An 18,269-nucleotide genomic window follows, 5' to 3' on the forward strand; every position below is an offset into this window, starting at 1 on the left:
AACTGCAGTTCAGAGGTAATGTGGGGATTCTGTTTAACTGCAGAGCTGTGTAACATTTACTGCTCTCTTTATACTCATCTGATTCTAAAAAACAGAAATCACAACTGGAAGGTTCTTGAAGTTACAATAAAACAATGAATGATTTAACAATCTAACTATATATTAAGCTAGGCTCACCTGCTCTGAAATCTTACAGCAAAAAAAAAAAAAATGGAGTAACTTGTGTTCTGGTACAACTCCTTGCTTTAAGTTAGTGAAACAAAGCTATGTGAGCAATAATGACATTTTGGAAGGTCTTGATTGGCTGATGCTTAGATGTGAAACTGATCTTATTTATCTTGGTAAAAGGTCTAAAAATCAGCCACTGTCCTATTTCACATCATGTCTGCATAATTACAGTTTAACAATAATTACCCCACTGTTGCCAACTCAGTGACTTTCTTGCTATATTCAGCAACAATAGATTAAAAAAAAAAAAAAATTAGTATTGGCCAAAATCAGAATGGACTGGTCAGACTTTTTTCAGATCAATAATCGGTCAGAAAAGCGAAAGTGTTGCACCCCTGTTCTTTAGTTCTTCATGAATTCAGGCGGCAGTACTAAACAGTGTGTTCATGGCTGCACACAGACAACTCACACACATTTGTAAAGGGTCCACAGTAACAGGTTTATTTGATTCAAACTTAAACTGTGAATCTGAACACCATTTGGTGACTACAATGTCCAGCAGGAAGGTGGGGAGCAGAGGGGCAGAGCAGAGCCAGTACGGTTTATGGTGATTCTGGGTCAGCGCTCTCTAGAATAGGAACATTGAATGATGGTTTAAAAATAAATAATAAAAAAAACCTCCCATTTTATTTCCAGAATGCCCCAATCACACACAGAGGACAGGAGACATCATCCATGTTGTACATTTGTTTTTTTCCACAAGACCACAAACTGGCCAATGAAACACACTTTTCACCATCCTCACATCCCAACTGAAGCCACTGTAACAATTTACAGACAATCAGGCTCTAAAAACAGAGCACATCACCTCATATATACAGTCTCATCAGTCCCGTTGATCCTTTACAGTATTTACACATGTGCAAAACAACTAAATACAGTAAGTCAGAAGGAAAGGGGGGTCTAATAACCCAGACCTGACAGGAAGCCACGTCTTCTCAGCTCCATGTGGAGCTGAGGATGATGGGTGGCCTACTTTACTTCAATCTTTGCTGCTTGTACTGAAAGCTTTCCCAGTGCTTTCACTGGGCATGTTGAACATAGTCAGTCTGGAACCGGCTCAGACGGGACTATTCATGTCGCTGCTGCTACAGTACAGGCAGCTTCTACTTCACATTATCAAGCAGCTTCTGAAGAATCACTGGAGTTGGAGAGTCACTTTTTTTGTTTTTTAACCTTCATGGATCATTCAGATCTACTGCAGCTACTTACAGGCTCCAACGTTGTGCTCAGCAAAGCAACTTGGACTCTTCAACCTGAGGCTAAAAGAACCAGCAGCTTAAACCTCTTCACCAGGAGAGGAAACTCTCTTCTAGAGATGCACCAAGAAACTGACTGGTGACTGTTTCTCACAATTTTTTTGTCCTGATCATTGAACTCACCATCAGAAACCCAGGCGGTGAGGTTATTACCACAAGATGACTCAAAGTCGGCTATCTTCTGGGTGGGAGTTTTAAAATCTGGTCAGAAGCAGTAGATCTGTTTGTATCTCTTTAACTCGTCCAACATGTTCAGTTCTGTTGCTCACATTGACCTTGGGGGAGATTCATCAAACTGGTGAGGTAAACTGACACAGAAGACGCTTGGGGATGTCAAGAGGTCAGCAGGTCATAGGAAGACTGAAAGTAGCCGTTTTGTCTTCTGGAGCCTTTAGCCTTGTTCTGGTGTGGCAGAAGATGCATTTGGGAATGTTGGGCTTAGGGCTATGATTCGAGTACATAGAAGGAATTTTAAGGATTATTAAAATTCCTTGAGGAAAATTTATCTGACTCGAAGCTTCCTAAAATTGTGTTTCATTATTTAACGCACCATGTTCCGACAGGATCAATATTTGCGTTGGGCAGTGGGTTCACTTCCGCCTACGAGCTCTTGCTGTGTGCTAGCAGCATAACGTCAAAGTCTCTGGGTTTTTGTCGTTTTTTGGGGGGACAAATAAGCATTTTTAAATTGACTGCCACAATGCTTGGAGTACGACAGAGGGGAAGAGAGAGCGAGAGATCCGATTACTCGAAGAACACAATCGATAGACTACTCGATTACTAAAATATTCTTTTACAACAGCTCTAGTTGGGCTTTTGGAAATCTCTGAGGAAAGTCAGACTACTTAGCCTACAATGACTGCTTACACTTGCTAATGCTAACCATGCTAATTGCTCATTTAAATCCAATCATTTGGACTCTGTTTTTAATAATAATCGACTAATCACAGCAGGAAGATTTTGAAAATGTAATAATTCTTTAAGGGACATGGGAGTTGAAATAAGTCAAATCTTTGGTTGGTGCAACACTAGCCCTTTCCTTTCAAATAAAGGCAGGAAGACGTAGATTTATCCTCAGAACCAAGTAAGTAGCTCATGAGCAAAGACTGAACTTTTTCATGATTGAATGGCCAACGTATTAGTAGGTAGGTTGTGCTGTAAGGCAATTTGCCTTATTTGATTACATACCAGGTAACCTGGATGAATAACATGTCAAGGTTCTTTCCATTCATCCCTGATGTAATGACTTGATGGTGAGGACCTTAAAAGTGTTCTTTACATCAGCGGTCCCAACCTTTTTAGTTTAGTCGGCCGGACCGGTCAGCCCTTCGCAATTGTGCTGCGGACCGGGGGAGGAGGGAGGGGTGCGCCGCAGCACTCCGATGTTGTTTTGTTACTCATTCTGCTGCAAGTTGGCTCAATTTTGACGCGAGACGTAACTGGTAAAATCCGGTTTAGGATTTTCAAAATAAAAGATCCGGAAGTAGTTCATTATTTCTTGCGCGGCCCGGTACCAATTGGTCCGCCATGGACCAGTGGTTGGGGACCACTGCTTTACATCAAAAGTTCCAAATTCCAACACACAGGAATGCTATATTCCATGTAAACTAATGATGTATTTTGCAGCTAACTTAGGGTGCACAGCAGATGTAGCTGCTGAATATGGAAAGTTTTAAATACACATTATAACAATTATCCAAAATTAGAAAGCGCCAAAATCAGGTTTAACTACAAAAACATTCTAAACTCTTATGAGGTTGTCAGAAAATCTTTTCATACTAAACCTTGCTGAGAATCAGAAGGGTTAGTATTGCCTAAACCTTCACCTTCTGTCACTAAGTGATAGCTTGTCATTTGATGATCCATCTGCATTTCTAAAGCCGTCCACACCAAAGCAAACCCAAATGCCTGGCAAAACAGATCTGTAGGGACTCAATGACCGGTTGGCTTGTTCTTAACCATCAGAATGAAAAGGTTTGATGTATCCTGTGATCTACGTTCTCCGTCCTACAGGGAGCTATGGCACGGTCCAATATTTTATGGTCTGCTGTATTTAGGAGTTTCGACCAGTAATTGGACTCAGTGGGCAGACGGGGTTAAACCCAAACGTAGCGTCATACTACCGTGACAACAAACGTCACACAAGTGTGTCTAGCGCTCGTCACCAAGAGATGACGTTTTCTGTCCTCCAATCAAAGGTTGTGTGAACCAGTAGCTCCACCCTGACATTGCCATTGTCCCATAGACCTACAACTGTATGCGTCAGCTGTGTTAGTTGCTTTTACAATGCAAATGGACAAAATAGCATAGTAAACTACATTAACTTGTGCCATACCACTCCGTGGACACAAGGCATAAGGAACCAGTGACAGGTAGGTATATGGAAAGCCAAACAGTTTTACTCATGTGTTCTGAAAAACCATTAAAAACACAAGCTTCGGTGAGCACAACGTTTAGGCTACATGAGCGCAATAAACCTGAATGATCTGGTCTAATCTGACAAGTTGAGTGATGCGTTTAAGGCTGGGTGGAAAGAAAACTGACTGTTCTGGAGCTTTATACATTCTGGTCAACTGGTTATGGATGCATCTGGAGCCAGTCAACTTATCTTCAAGTTTGCAGTTCAGAAGCAAAGAAAGAAGTATACCAAAGATGAGCTCTTGGTGGCTGGATGTCAGCTGATAAAAATGATCTCCACCCACTCAGGCAAACCAAGCAGCTAACAGAGGAAAAACAAGTCATGTTCAAGCACCAACATTTGGTTTTCTCCCTGCTTCTTAGAGCACAGAAAAACACTGATATCAACACCGGATATCTGTCCACAAATACCACCATGATGAATGTTATTACCTGAGCTTTCGAAGCAGAACTGAATCTGACACCAAAACCGACTCAAATCTTGATTTGAATGAAACAAGTTTAGGCAGAACCTACAGAGTAAAAATCACAGGACGCCGTCTCATATTGCATTTTGTACTAATTAGCACCGGGGTCATGGTGGTATTTGAAGACAAGTTGTGAAGTCTTGGCCGTTCTCTTCTGACTTTCTGGGTGATTGTGTTCCAGTGGTGTGTGAGAGGAAGCAGTGGCTGTGGTGTTCTGGATGGCCTGAGACGACGCTGCGTTCTGGAGCAGCAGCAGCAGCTGTGGGTGTCGCACCTCTCTCTTTCAATATAAAGACACAGCTAATAGAAGACTGGATGCCCTTGGACACAGACTGAAGGTCTGACCAAGCTGCAACCCATGTGTATTCTCATCACTCCCTCGTTACAGTCATTTATTTTTATGGAAAGAAGGATGGGTTAAGAGCAAATGAAAAGATGAGTACATGTGCTCGATGGGAGGAGTTCACAACGCCACACACACATACACACGTTTATCACGTGTCCCAGTCCAGCTCTCTGCAGGCAATCCGGACCAGTCTGAGCTCCAGTTCAAAGGCGTCGGGCCGCTCCTGGGGGTTGGCTGATAGCATCTCCCGGATCAACTGCTTCATGTGGCTATTCATGCTTTTCTTCCTGGCCGGGATCAGCAGCTCCATCTTTGGGTTCTCCAGCAGGGCCTCGCCCAGCGGTACGATCTCCGAGCCCTGCTGCACGTAGCTTCCCAGCAGCTCCTTCTGGGTCTCCACGTCCACAAACGTGATGCGCTCTACCATGGCCCAGAAGATCACTCCTAGAGCAAAGATGTCAGCCTTGGCTGTGTAGTGGCCTTCCCAGACCTCCGGGGCCATGTAGAAGTCCGTCCCGCACGCCGTGGACAGGAAGCATTTGTTGACGCTGGCCGGCTCCTCAGGGTTGAGCCCTGAGGCGGAGCAGACTTTGCTGAGGCCGAAGTCTGCCACTTTGAGGGTGGGCTCAGAGGAGCCGGTGGGTGTGCACGCCTGCGAGATGAGGATGTTGTCTGGTTTGAGGTCACGGTGTATGATCTGGTTGCGGTGCAGGAAGGCCAAAGCGCTGCCCAGCTGCAGCATAAAGCTGGTGTTGGTCTTGCGGCTGGGCTTACGGGACAGCAGGTAGGCGTTCATGTCCCCTCCATCGCAGAAGTCCATGACGAACCACAGGTAGTAGGCACAGCATGGGTCAAAGGTGATCTCCCCCTTCAGAGATGTCTCCACCAGCTGCAGTACAAGACAACAAGAAAACATCTGGTTACATGGCAGCAAACTGAACAAAGAGGAGGAAGCACCTGAGTCAGGCCCCCGTCACAGGTGGTCTGGATGAAGCAGAACTCCATCTGCACATGGGTTCAATATCCTCTGAGTTCACTGTGACCATCCAATAACTAGTAGGAGGTTCATTATTTGGTCCTTTAAAACATTTGTGTTAGAATATGCAGCCACAACTTTTACTAGTAATTAAAGACGCATTCATTGGTCTGTGCCAAAACTAGACTATTTTTTTTATTTGCTTTCACTGTGCCTTTTTGCAAACAGACTGTAATTTACAAACAAATCATGTGGGTAATCATCCTTGCTCCTTCTGAACAGACGATGGCAGGACAGAGCACATACCTAGAAAGCGCAAACTTTGTATATCATGCTTGCTGCGTTTTTGTTGTGCATATTTGTGCTGTTATTCGATTTAAGTCCAATAAGTACATGCAGCAGTAGTATTAGCAACAATAAACAGCTCAGTTTTACATAGCGCCCTGCAACAGTGGCTCGTAAAGTCTAAAAAGACATCTTTCCTGTAGTTTGTTCGCATCGAGGCCGATCTGTATTCACACCCAAAGTAACTGTACCAATGTACCAGAGTTCATTTAGAAGCTGATGGAGACCACCTCAAAAAGTGGGTGTGGTCTGGATGTTTGGTCTGCTCCAGAGTTCGCTTGAGTCTATTCACACATGCACAATGTACGGACCAACAGGGGAAATGAACTCTGGTCCATTTAAAGCGGAGCAAATGTGTCAGGAGGATACACCCTTTGACTCTAGTAGTTTACCTGGTTAATAAAGTATGAGTTCAGCTAAAAACTATTCACACCCCCTTCATTGTTAAACCTTTTACCAAGTTAGAATCATAAGTTTTATGGTAAAATGGTAAATGACCTGTACTTGTAACAAGTCCACATCCCAAAGTGCTTCAAACTACATTCAGTCATTCATCCATTCACATACTGACTGTGGCAAGTTACTGGACAGTAGCCACAGCTGCCCTCCCCTGGGGCAGTCTGACAGAGGCATGGCTGCTACGCACCGACACCACAGGGCCCTCTGACCACTGTGATCCGTGTTGCACAAGGACACAACAACAAGGTGAATGGAGCAGGGATCGAACCGGCAACCCATCGATTGGGGGACAAACTCCTACCACAGTCACCACCGTTGTCCAAATTATAGGAGCACTAAAACATGTTGGCCAACTCTGGAGCGAGAGGATCTGTGAACTTCAATATTCCAGACCTGCTACTAATGCCCAGTTTAATGTATGTCTGGACTTTGATTAGCCCTATGTAAGGTATACACATGCTTTGATCTAAACCACTCTAGTGTACCTCTAGTCCTGGTTCTCTTGGCTGCTTCTTTGATTAATGTTCTCCTTGTCCAGCCTGTCTGTTTAGCTGGATCTCCATGGTCTGTCCAGCAGGTGTACAGGGCTGTCATAAATACAAATAATTTTCATCAACCTTGATGGCCCATTGGTTGATTTTCTTGCAAGACAGTGGCTAATACAATGAAATCTCCTAATCTTCCTTGGCCCATCTTTCCCCTCTCCTCTGACAGAGGTCTGGGAAGTTTGTTGTTGTTGAACCTAACCCTGGTTTACACTTCTCCACAGGTTTCTCCCTGGCATGTTGCTGGCTCCCTTAGTCTTCATGATGCTGCTTATTCTCCAAAGAACCTCTGAGGCCAGAAACAGAACTGCTGCAATTGTACTGAGATTCTGTGACACACTTGTGTGCAGCTGATTTACACTGGATTTCTTTAGGGATATTAGAATAAAAGAGGGAAGAATCTAAATGCACAAGCCACAAAAATCTGGAAAACTATCATTCTCCTTCCATCTCAGTTATGTATTGCTTTGTGTTGCTACATTACATAAAATCCAGATAAAATGCACTAAAGTTTATAGCTGTAACATAATGAAATAAAATAAAAACTTCCAAGGGAATGAGTACAGTGTAATTTATTGTTGTCAGTGATGTGCACTACAAAACTAATCTGCTCAATGTATGTAAGAGGCCGCTCCTGGTGGAAAACAAATGCCTGCCAGTTGTTGCCATAATCCATGAGTGTCCAAAGAGAATAGATGGCTGTTATCCCACGGTTGTAACAGTCGCAGAACTACCCCTCTTTATCATTTGCTCTTCTGAACTCACGTCCTGGAACATTACAGTGTGGTAAACGAGAGGGAATAAAGGAATTCTGGGAAAACGTCCAATGCTGGCACTGCAGAAAACTAAATGAATGCTCTGACAATAGACCACTGAGCTGCTGAAAGGCTGGAATCAGGCGATTGAGGCTGCTGTCACGCAACGGGGAGCCACGGCAACATGACAGGCCACAGACAAGTCGACCAGACAGAGAAGCACCCCCAGTCCTCAACAGCCCATTGATCTGAGGCAACAAACTACACATAGTATATATGAACTGATACTGGTACATTAAAGCTGTGCAGCAAACCAGTCATCTGAAAAACAAACCCTAGCAGCCGCGCCTTGCAGACTGGTCCATGAGATGTTGCAACCTACAGCACAAACTAGTTTAAAACCAGCTCAACTAGTTTAGTGAATACTGTATTATGTTACGGTAAGTATAATGTTTGAAATAAGATTTAAAAACAAAAATGCAAGGGTACATTCACACCAGCCCTGTTTAGCTCGCTTTAATCAAACTCCAGTTTATTTTCCTAGAATGTCCGGTTTGTTGAGGGTTGTGTGAATGTGTAAACTAACTGTGATATGGGCACAAAAAGCATATATGAACACAACATTCTGGACACATACAACCAAAATAAACATGCAAGCCTTGCGCAAGAAATGGCTCATTATCTTTTACCAAAAACAAATTAGAAATCCTACAATCGCTAAAATTTGACACAAATGAAACATTTTGTGAAGGAGAAAATTGGGATCAGTGTCTTCTTCAAAGATTTTCATATTGTTTCATTCAGTGGCTCTTGATGCAGCTCTCACAACCCTACTAGGGATAAACATGTTGGATAATGGATGGATAACTGGCAAATAACATTGTATACTTTCCAGACAGTAGGACAGCTGCATTAGTCCAGTCTGGTTAACTCTGCATTCTCACCTCAAGGTAGAGCGGCGAGCTGGAGCCGTGGTTCATCCTCTGGGCCAGCTGGTCCCGCTGCAGGATACACTCCTCCAGGTGGATGACGTTTGGGTGCTGGCTCTGAATGCTGCTCAAAGCCCAGAACTCCCTCAGGGCCAGTTCCACATTCTCTGGAGAGTGGCAGCGGATCTTCTTCACCGCCACCCGGGCCCCCGAGCGCTTCACTACTGCCTCATAGACCACACCGTAACTGCCGCGCCCCACCTCCTGGATTAGGTCGTACTTGGGCTGGCTGCTTACCATCCTTCCATCCTCGCTGTGGAGAAACAAGACAGGTCTTCATCTCATTACAAGAACACTTAGCATCAGCTACAGTGTGATACAAGATTGGAAAAACTGTCCAGCTGATTTACATGGTTTGACATGAAGGAAAGGCCTACAATGGCATGCAAAATCAACAGGATAAAGAAGATGGTGAGGAAAACTCAAAAGATCTTCAAAACAGAAATCTTCACTTGGAAGGTAAAGTGAACTTTGGGAATTTGTTCCTTAATTTGGTCTCAATGTCACTAAATCTCTGGTAGCAATATGATTCACAGATCAGATGCCAAACTGAAGTCAGACACAAAGTGAAAGGTCTGAAAGGAAACAGGACTTCCTATGGGGGTGGGGGTGTAACTGCTCACTATAGGCTTAGTAATGAGGTGATATCTCACACTGAAGCACCAGGAACCAGCTCACAAATTTAAATTTATAATTTGTAAACAGAGTATGCATTTATACAAATATTCATTACTTTAGCTACAACTGACATAGCTGACATAGCTTTGAAGTATACTTAGATTAAAATTAATATAGAATTTTACATTCAAATCCATAATTGAAACAGCCGTTTTATTTTTGTAATGATATACATTTTCCATACACTTTTTATTTTTTTTAACATCTCTTAAGGTTAAAAGCTGTCACTCTTAACCTTAAGAGTGTGACAACTCCTCCTTAACTATCTTTGTTTCTAAGGTAAAGTTGGTGTGGCTTGTAGGGTCAAAGTTTGGGTTGATGTCTTTCCATACTTTTATTTAGTTTTTTTTTTCTTCTCGTTTAAAATTTTAATTCATATAATAAACAGTTACTCAATTTGCCTTACAAATTGCTATGTGGCTCCTGTTAGTTCTGTGGAGTAAAATTGCTCCCAGGATTGGAGACCAAAGGAAGAACATTGGGCAGCTACATGCATAAGAAAAACCCAAATACAGTTATGAAAGGTGAAGAAAGCGTGAGGATGATACATTTTTGGAGTTAGAGTTGTTTCAGCTGCCTGCTGGTAGGACTACGCCATATACCAATACAAGCAATATGTTGAGATTTATTACATTTGACACTAAAATGACACTGAAAACCATTAACAATCTGAGCCAAGTTTGCTAACATTTCTATTTCTCCTAATGGTCCTAAATGATTTTAGAAAAGGAACCCTCTGTGGAAGGTGGAATGAGGAGGGGTCGTACAGGGGTCACTATCAGACATCTGACTCCAACCTTAAGCCACTTGGATTGGATGGTTCGTCTTCATACCTCCAAATGTCTGCTTTAACTCCCACAGTGAAGTTAATTTTAAGTTGGTTCAATGTGTTTTAATTGTCTGGATTGCTTGCTGGCTAACCCCGTCTCACAGTGGCAGCACACAGTAAAACAAGCCATCATCTCCTGTACAGAACAACGGAGAGATTATCCAAACTGAAACTAGCTTCACTGCCGGAGTTAAACTGGACATTTGGAGGGTAAGAGAAACTATTTAATGAACATGGCTTGATGGAGTTGGACGTCTGACTCAGCCATGATCCGCAGCAGGGGGTTCTTGAGATTTTATATGAATATATGAAAAACTTGTTTGCAAAGAAAAAAAAAAATCTATATGTAAACAAAACTATGTTTGCTTACAGACAGCAGCTCAGTGCTTGGGTTCTGAAAGCTACAGTGTGTCTGATAATGCTACCAAAGGACTAAGAAAACCTTTAACCCATTAGACTGGCCCACAGAGTACGTTGTAAATGAGCAGTCAATAAATGAGAAGCAGAGCTGGTCTTCAGTTTCATAAGGAACAAACTATTACCAGACAAACTGGTTGAATGACTGATTATTTATGATGTTGACAAAGGGCAAGACAAGTCGTTTCACTTTGCTATTTTGCATTGTAGAAGAGTTTATATTCTGACCTGTGCCTTTATCACAAACTGTCTTATTGCTTTAAACACTGGCTGACAAATCTCCCAGTGTAGTGTAAACTGAAAACAGTAACCAGTAATATGTTCCTGTAAGGAAATGTGATGTATTTAAAAGGTAGTATTGCTAATCAGCGCTGGTTGAACACTGGTCTGATGCTTGTGAGTGTACTTTCTATCACCTGGTTTTCTTTTTAGTTCTCTGGTCAGCAGCCATACTTTTGAGTATTTTTCTCCAAACAATTGATTATCAGTTGGTTTATTAACAGATAGTGCAGCTGATTATAAATTACCTCTACTGTTGGATTGTGTGGGAGGTAACTGAAGCTTTGTATTCATCAAGCTGCTGGAAGGAAGCACAGAGTCTGAATCTCAACTACACACATTATTCCAGTGATAAAGATCTTACACATCATAGTATAATATAAAGCAGCCTGTTACACTGCTCTCCACCAAACCAGGGGTGCACTGATTGCAGTTTTTTTGGCCGATCTCCAATCACCGATCTTTAAAAATCCTGACCTGCCAATTCCGATTTTGGCCGACAAATTTTTTATTGTCTGAAATGTTGCTAGTTAAAGCCAAAAAAGTCACTGAATTGGCAACAGTAGAGTGATTATTGTTAACTGCAACAGTAAAGACATGACCTGTTGAGCAGGCCTGTCAGCCAAACCTCTATGACAGGAAAGCAGAAGAGGACAGTGGTTGATTTGTAGACCTTTGCTAAGGAAATTATCAAGCTCATTTTAATTTAACATGCACTTAATTGATGAAGTGCTTGTTGTGACAGGCTTAGCTGGACCTTATGCTTTCTGCAACACTGACTAATTAACCAAAGCCTTAAGAAAACAGGGAAACCAGAAATCATCAACAGCCAAGTTTTCCCTAATAAGCCAACAGGTTTTACAGAGCTTTGGAGTCTCTGCAGTTTGCTGCGGCCTTATTTGACTCCACACACACACAAAACCAACAATCACTAGTAGTAACTTCCAACACAGAACCATTCCAGCTCTACAGCGTGGCTTTTGGAATTAATGCCTACTTGACCCGCTAATATACGCATCAAACATGGCTGTCCTCCCATTTTTTGATATGTTAATCCCAGAGCTCTTAGCTCTGGGATCAACCATGTACTGAATACTATAGAACAGATTGCAGACAGACATGGTCCACCAGGAGGGCTAAAATGATTCTTTGTAGATAAAACTCCATGGTGCCGGTTTAATAAGACCCATCTGAAATGGTTGTAAACTGTCCAGAACCATGAGCTAGCATTAGCCCCTACCATGTGACTTCAACTAGTGGCGCTGCAGGTGAGAAGTCTTTTAGTGATTGGAGCAGCTTGAACAAGCAGAGCCACATTTATATTGGCTTCATTGTAATTGTGAAGAACATTACATTCTGTTGTATAGAAAAACATTTTCTTTGATTTGTGACTGAAACTTTGAAACTTTATAGGACTCATTTCCTGAGTGCCTTGCCTTTATTTTGCTTGGTAAGTTCCTGTTTACTCCAGGTGGTACCAGAACTAGACATTACGTTACATGAGAATGTTCTACCATGGTTTAGGTGACCTTTTAAACAACTGTTTATTTCTGCTAGCTCACTTTACCCTCTAATCACACCCAGCATGTAGATAATCAGCATAGCCTGGTTCACATGGCAAGATTCTAAAATCGTCGGCCGATTTTCAAAACCTGAGACCACACACAGACAACAATAAAAAATCTTAGGCATAATAGGCTTGGTTGCACCGTGTGTGGTGTCCAGCTGCATAGAAAGACCAACACACCACAGAAATATCTCTGAAGATTATCTCAAGAGCCATCATGATAACTGGGACATCCTTAAGTTTGTCGGAAGAAAAATTTGGGACAAAAATCTTGCCGGGTGAGCTAGACACAAGCAGGATGCTGAAAACACGGCAGCCACTCATGTCCAGTGCAGCCTTTTCCTAAATGTTATGATTGCTGGTATTTTCAAACCAGTATGTTTATTTTTGCTTTTGTTTTTTTTGTCAGTAGTTTTTTTCCTAATCTCTGATTAATCCAGAAACTTAAATGCAAGTCAAAAGCTAATGCTACCTAAACTACAGCTAACTAGCAAGAGGATTCCTACAAAGCTAAAAATAAGGTATAATTTTACCTTTTTATGTATTTGAAGTGAAGCTGTGTGAAGTTGAAAATGGGTCATCTTGTATCAATTTAAATATAAATAAGTAGCGAGAGGGTGAGGGGGTAATACAAACATAAAATAAACAACTTTGTGATGAATTTAAATCTGGACAATTTATGGTGACTATCACATGCAAAGAGAAAATGACACCAATGATGTGTTAAATTTAAAAGGAATCTTTTGAAATAGAAGAAACACAGGACAGGACTGTTGGATGGAATGAAGCAACACTGTTGACCCTCAGCACATCCAGCTAGTGGTGCTAAATATTAGACATTAATTGAAAAAACACAAAGCTAGTTAAAAAGTTCTCTCCAGTTACAACTGCAAAGAATCTGCAACTATTGAGAGTCAATAATCATCAATAGTCATATTTCCATCTAATCGTCATGGGAATTTTTAGCAGACTTTTGAAATGTTGCAAAACAAAACAAAATGAAAATTGGACATGCCATTCCAGGTTGACAGTCCTCCAATCTGTGCTGGAGGTTTGAAACTAAGTCAGTAAATGTGTTTCCATTCCCTCCTTAGTGCATAAGCCTTAAAACACCTCAAGCGAGGTGATATTGAGGAGATTATTTCAAATTGTGCCATTTCTATCAACCTTTTCTAATATTAACATTTCAAAATGCTCATAAAAAAACCCATTGATGGAAACATGGCTACTGAGATGTAACACACTGCACTGACTCACTACTGAGAGCCGAACAAAATGACAGGTTAAACTACTGCCTACTTTAGTCTGAAGAACTGCTTCTTGATGTTCTTTATCTGAGCTTTCAACAAATTATAATGAAGTTCAATTGAAAACATTCTTTTTCCCACCAGGCACTGAATCAGAATGTGGCTAATTGACTTTGCATGTGGCTAACTGAACCAGAATGAACCAAGGTGGCTCATTGTTTTTCTTCTCTCTCCTGCATTTTCTACAGAGTCTACCTTGGTGAATGGCTCAACAGTAAAGGCTCCACTAAAGATAATATGTATAACAAAGCGAACAAGCAACAAGATCCTGAACACAGTGACACAATGTTTACACGTGCAGATTAAAAGCCCTGCAGGCAGACAGAGTGCCTGGTCAGTCACTGTGGCCATCAATACCAATCCTCAGCAGAACAATGTGACCGTTACATGATAGCACACACATCAAACAGAGCAGCAATCACCACACTGTTATAATGACACCGTTAGTCACAACATGGCGACATCTCTGTGTGCTCTGTATGCACAGCCATCACAATGTCAAAGAGGAGAACCTGTCAAAGCCTCGTTTTCATAATGAAAAGAAGCCAAGGGGTGGGGGGGTGTGTGAGCAGGAGCAGCAACAAGACAGCTAAACACCAAAACGCTGACAGTCGTGTACTTTAATGGAGACGTGTGGGACAGACCAAAGAAAGAAAAAAGAACCAACGTCCTGATCGAAGTGTGCACCAGATTGCTTGCAGGTTTTTAGGACACAAATCTAGGCCTGTCACAATAAACAATAAATCAATTAATCGCCTGATAAATTTAAAGAAACTCAAAAATTTTCATTTGCTTGATTTATTCGCTTTTCTTTCTCGTTACCAAAAACTGAATGATAAAATTCGTCAGTCTGGTGCTTTGGTCTCAATTATCCTGTTTTTTGAAAGATAATTTTGTTTACAGAGACTTCATAATTCAGTTTATTTGTTGTTTCTGTGGTTTTGTTTATTAATTTTGGTTGTTTCAAATGTCTTCCAGTGTTAAACGTTTTTATCTATCTATCTATCTATCTATCTATCTATCTATCTATCTATCTATCTATCTATCCCTTAAAATTTAAAGTTTATTGAGCTTTGAGAATGTGTTCTTGCCATTATTATGTCATTTCCATTATATTACTTGAAAATGGTTTCAAAACAACAATATTAGCAAAGGTTGGTATTGTGACAAGCCTGGACATATTATGCCATTGAGATTAAGGATGAAGCATTTTAAAGAGATTTTTTTAATATAAAATGTGACAATCATTACATTGTTTGTAATGATAATGATTTATCAAATTGTCTTTTTTCACTCCACAATTACACAGTTTTTAGGCTATATGTTTAGAATTAATAAAAATGTAATTCTGGAAAATAAACAGGGAAGAAAAGCGTTTTGTGTTGACTTAACAGGTCACTGTTTAAAATGAGATATCCTGTCTCAAAGGGAATCAGAAAGAATAAAATTTTAGATTTACACATAAAGAACAAATAACCTAATACAAACAGTTTGTTTCGTGCCAAATGTTTTAACTGTGTCCTAAAATACAGCTGATGTCCTCCAGGACCTTCTACGGGGAAATGTTAACGTCCACCAGGTATTTGTTCCTTCATAGGAATATCTAAGCATTTTTATCATATAATTCATTTTGCTCCAAGGTTAATTCATGAGAAGGTTTGTTACGGACGTTTGTAGCCAAACTATTCCATCTGTGTTTTTTGTACTTTGATCATGGTGGGCTCTGACAAAGCCCATTCACTGTAGAGGATGCAGAAGAAAATTATGTGGTTTAACAGTATGAAATTAGCTCAGAATCATTTTAATAGACCAAATCAGATGAAGGATCATTCCAGCCTGAGTTCACAAAAAATAGATTGTTGAAGGAGCCGTTGTCTCAAGGTAGTGACATGCAGAGAACTGATCATTTTCTGTGCAGAAAAAGATTAACTCTCAAACAAGAAGGCTACAGCCAGTGATATTTACCTAATATTAGTGAATTAATGTCAGTTTTTGAGCAGAGTAAAAAAATAAAATAAATAATAAAAAAACAAGCTCATTTCAGCTTGTATTCCAGCCAACACTGCAACCTATAGAACCATAAATCAGGTTTTTACTGACTGACAGATTTCCAGTTTTCTTTGAGGTCTGGCCAGCTGGTCACACTCTAAATCAATGGATTAATTTCCAAATTTTTCCAGAAAACATAAGAACTTTAGCTGTTTGCTCTTATGACTTTTGCCTTTTATTGACCTTTCTGGACCACCGTAGAAAAAAAAAAAATCAAAACAAGCTTTGATGCACGGGAATAAAAGTAATCTTTCAGGTTCTAACTTCCCTAATCAAAGGTCACACACTCAAAGGAAAACTCACCCGGATTAATCCAAGGCTACTGATTTGTACGTCATCATTTACACTTTCTGTATTAGTTATACTTTTTATATGAGTTGGGGGAGATTGCTCATTAATGTTATTTTAATACAACATAAATGTTACATTACTAATTCATAAAATACTGGTTTTGCAAAAAAACCAAAACATTTTTACCAGATATAACCAATATTTCCACCACTCCTTAGCACTGTTAAATCTGTAAAAGAGATTAAAAGTGCCAAAATTTTAAATACAAATTTCAGTTTGAAACAAAACATAAAAGTTAGCAAACTGTGATTCCTTCTTAACTGAAAAATACAGGACCAGGAGAGTGTATTCACACCTTTAGCTGATAGTCATGAACAACATTTAACCAGAAGGTGATGGAGTGCTGCAGGCAGATGTTCCCCTGACAGACAGCTAAGTGAACGGGCTAATGAGACACTCACCTCGGTGATTGGCTACAAGGCTAACAGCTATGTGGCCTGGCCCCTGGCTGCTAACGCGAGCTAATCATGTTAACAGCAGCTAACAAAGAGTCCAGCTTCCTCCAGTTCGTTCACAAATCTGGTTCTGCGTTGGCGTCGCCTCATTTAAACCCAAACATGCTCATTTCCCCTTACACTGACCCAACAGTGGGTAACAGAGGAGCTATCCATGCTAACTACAAGGTGTTGACAGTTTATTGTCCTGTGTACGTGCGCGTGCTACCAAGCAGCGAACACACCTGCAAGCCGGGTTGCCAGGTACGCACAGCAGACAAGACAATGGTGGACGTACATCGGGGACAGAAGAGGTTTGACCGCATGATATCAGGTTATGAGGCTCACCTTAGAGTCGCTTCTCGGGGGTTCATTGGTGGTCTTCCTCACTCCCTCTGGCAGCCATTACAGCTGCACACGCTCCGCTCGCTCAGTCAAGCCGACGAGGTTGTGTCAAACACTGGACGTCAGAGCGTGCAGCTGCTGTGCTGCGAGGTGCCGTACAGCTCACCGCGTGAGCAGCTTGAACAGCTTCCGGTCCCTTTCAAAGTAAAACACATTCGCGGTTCTGTTTAATTTTAAACTTAAATTGCGCACGCTGTGTGGCATTCAAATTGATGTATTTCTAGATATTTAGTTACAATTTATTTTAATCAAAATATGTTTTTCTCAACTGCAATTCAACAACTCAGTGTTATGGTTGTGCGAAAGTTTTTTTTCTCTGCAGCGTGACTTTTAGTCAGTGCAGTTAGCTTTATTTAGCTCCATCCTCCCAACAGTGTCCTCCCCAGACCTAACTGTCACTCACAGATAGAATACAACAACATGCACACCTGCACAATATTATCCAATGGCTATTATATTGTTTATTTACGGATGCTCTTACTTTATTTTTAATTCCAAACTTTTGTTATGATGCATAACCGTGGCAACAAGGTATTTTATTTTTAATTTATTTACAGCTGGGAGTTATTGATTAGAATCTCACAAGCTAAAAACCCCCCAAATACCTGAACTCTGACCACAAATCCCAGAGAAATTAAAACGAAGGATGCAGGACAAAGAGCAGATAACAAAATGAAACCATCTCTTCAATGTATCATAGTGGCAAAGATGATATTCCAGACTCCAACATGTCTCTGCACAGCTTTATAACCAAGCTAGCAGGCAAAAATTTAAAGAGGAACAGGAAAAGCAAATGATGTGGATTTGCAGAGCTAGCAAACAACTGATGGCGTCATCCAGGACGTTACTGTGGAACATCATCTCTGCTGCCCTAACATTGAGATGTTAGCATGTCGTGTGTTGTGGAAAATTTGATTTCATTCTAGTATATTATGGTTGTGTCATGTGAATGTTTTTGTATGTTTACAAACAAGTGCAGAGAAAACTAGACTGAGCCAAAGAACTGAAGGTTTTAACCTTCATCGGAGAAAAAATACTGATAATCTCACTCTCTCCTCAGAATTCACACAGTGGTGATGGCTAGCTACTGGGTCAGAGCCACAGCTGTCCTGTCAGCATGTTTCTCCCACGCTCTTGACAGGGGGGCAGTGGCACAGACTTATGAC

General features: G+C 41.1%; 1 protein-coding gene across 2 annotated transcripts; it reads right to left on the reverse strand.

The window, feature by feature from the left end:
- Nucleotides 1-4,446: 4,446 nt before the first annotated feature.
- Nucleotides 4,447-17,248, reverse strand: pdik1l (PDLIM1 interacting kinase 1 like). 2 transcript variants are annotated; one of them, XM_028036373.1, is made up of 3 exons: nucleotides 17,047-17,248; nucleotides 8,743-9,040; nucleotides 4,447-5,607 (listed from the first exon to the last, which is right to left on the reverse strand). In XM_028036373.1, exons 1-3 carry the CDS (start codon nucleotides 17,070-17,072, stop codon nucleotides 4,867-4,869), a joined length of 1,065 nt encoding a protein of 354 aa, XP_027892174.1. In that variant the 5' UTR covers nucleotides 17,073-17,248; the 3' UTR covers nucleotides 4,447-4,866. The 2 variants fall into 2 exon arrangements, with proteins under 2 accessions (XP_027892174.1, XP_027892175.1); XM_028036374.1 differs by lacking the exon at nucleotides 17,047-17,248 and adding an exon at nucleotides 16,666-16,892.
- Between the last annotated feature and the right edge of the window lie 1,021 nt (nucleotides 17,249-18,269).

This window comes from Xiphophorus couchianus, chromosome 13, assembly GCF_001444195.1.
Source record: "Xiphophorus couchianus chromosome 13, X_couchianus-1.0, whole genome shotgun sequence".
Taxonomy (NCBI): Eukaryota; Metazoa; Chordata; class Actinopteri; order Cyprinodontiformes; family Poeciliidae; genus Xiphophorus; species Xiphophorus couchianus.

Coding starts and splice junctions, on each gene's coding strand:
- pdik1l (XM_028036373.1), bottom strand. CDS start 17,072: ATGAACCCCCGAGAAGCGACTCTAAG. Junction 9,041..17,046: donor CCCCGAGAAGCGACTCTAAG/GTGAGCCTCATA, acceptor GTTTCTCCACAG/CGAGGATGGAAGGATGGTAA. Junction 5,608..8,742: donor GCTCGCCGCTCTACCTTGAG/GTGAGAATGCAG, acceptor CTTGTACTGCAG/CTGGTGGAGACATCTCTGAA.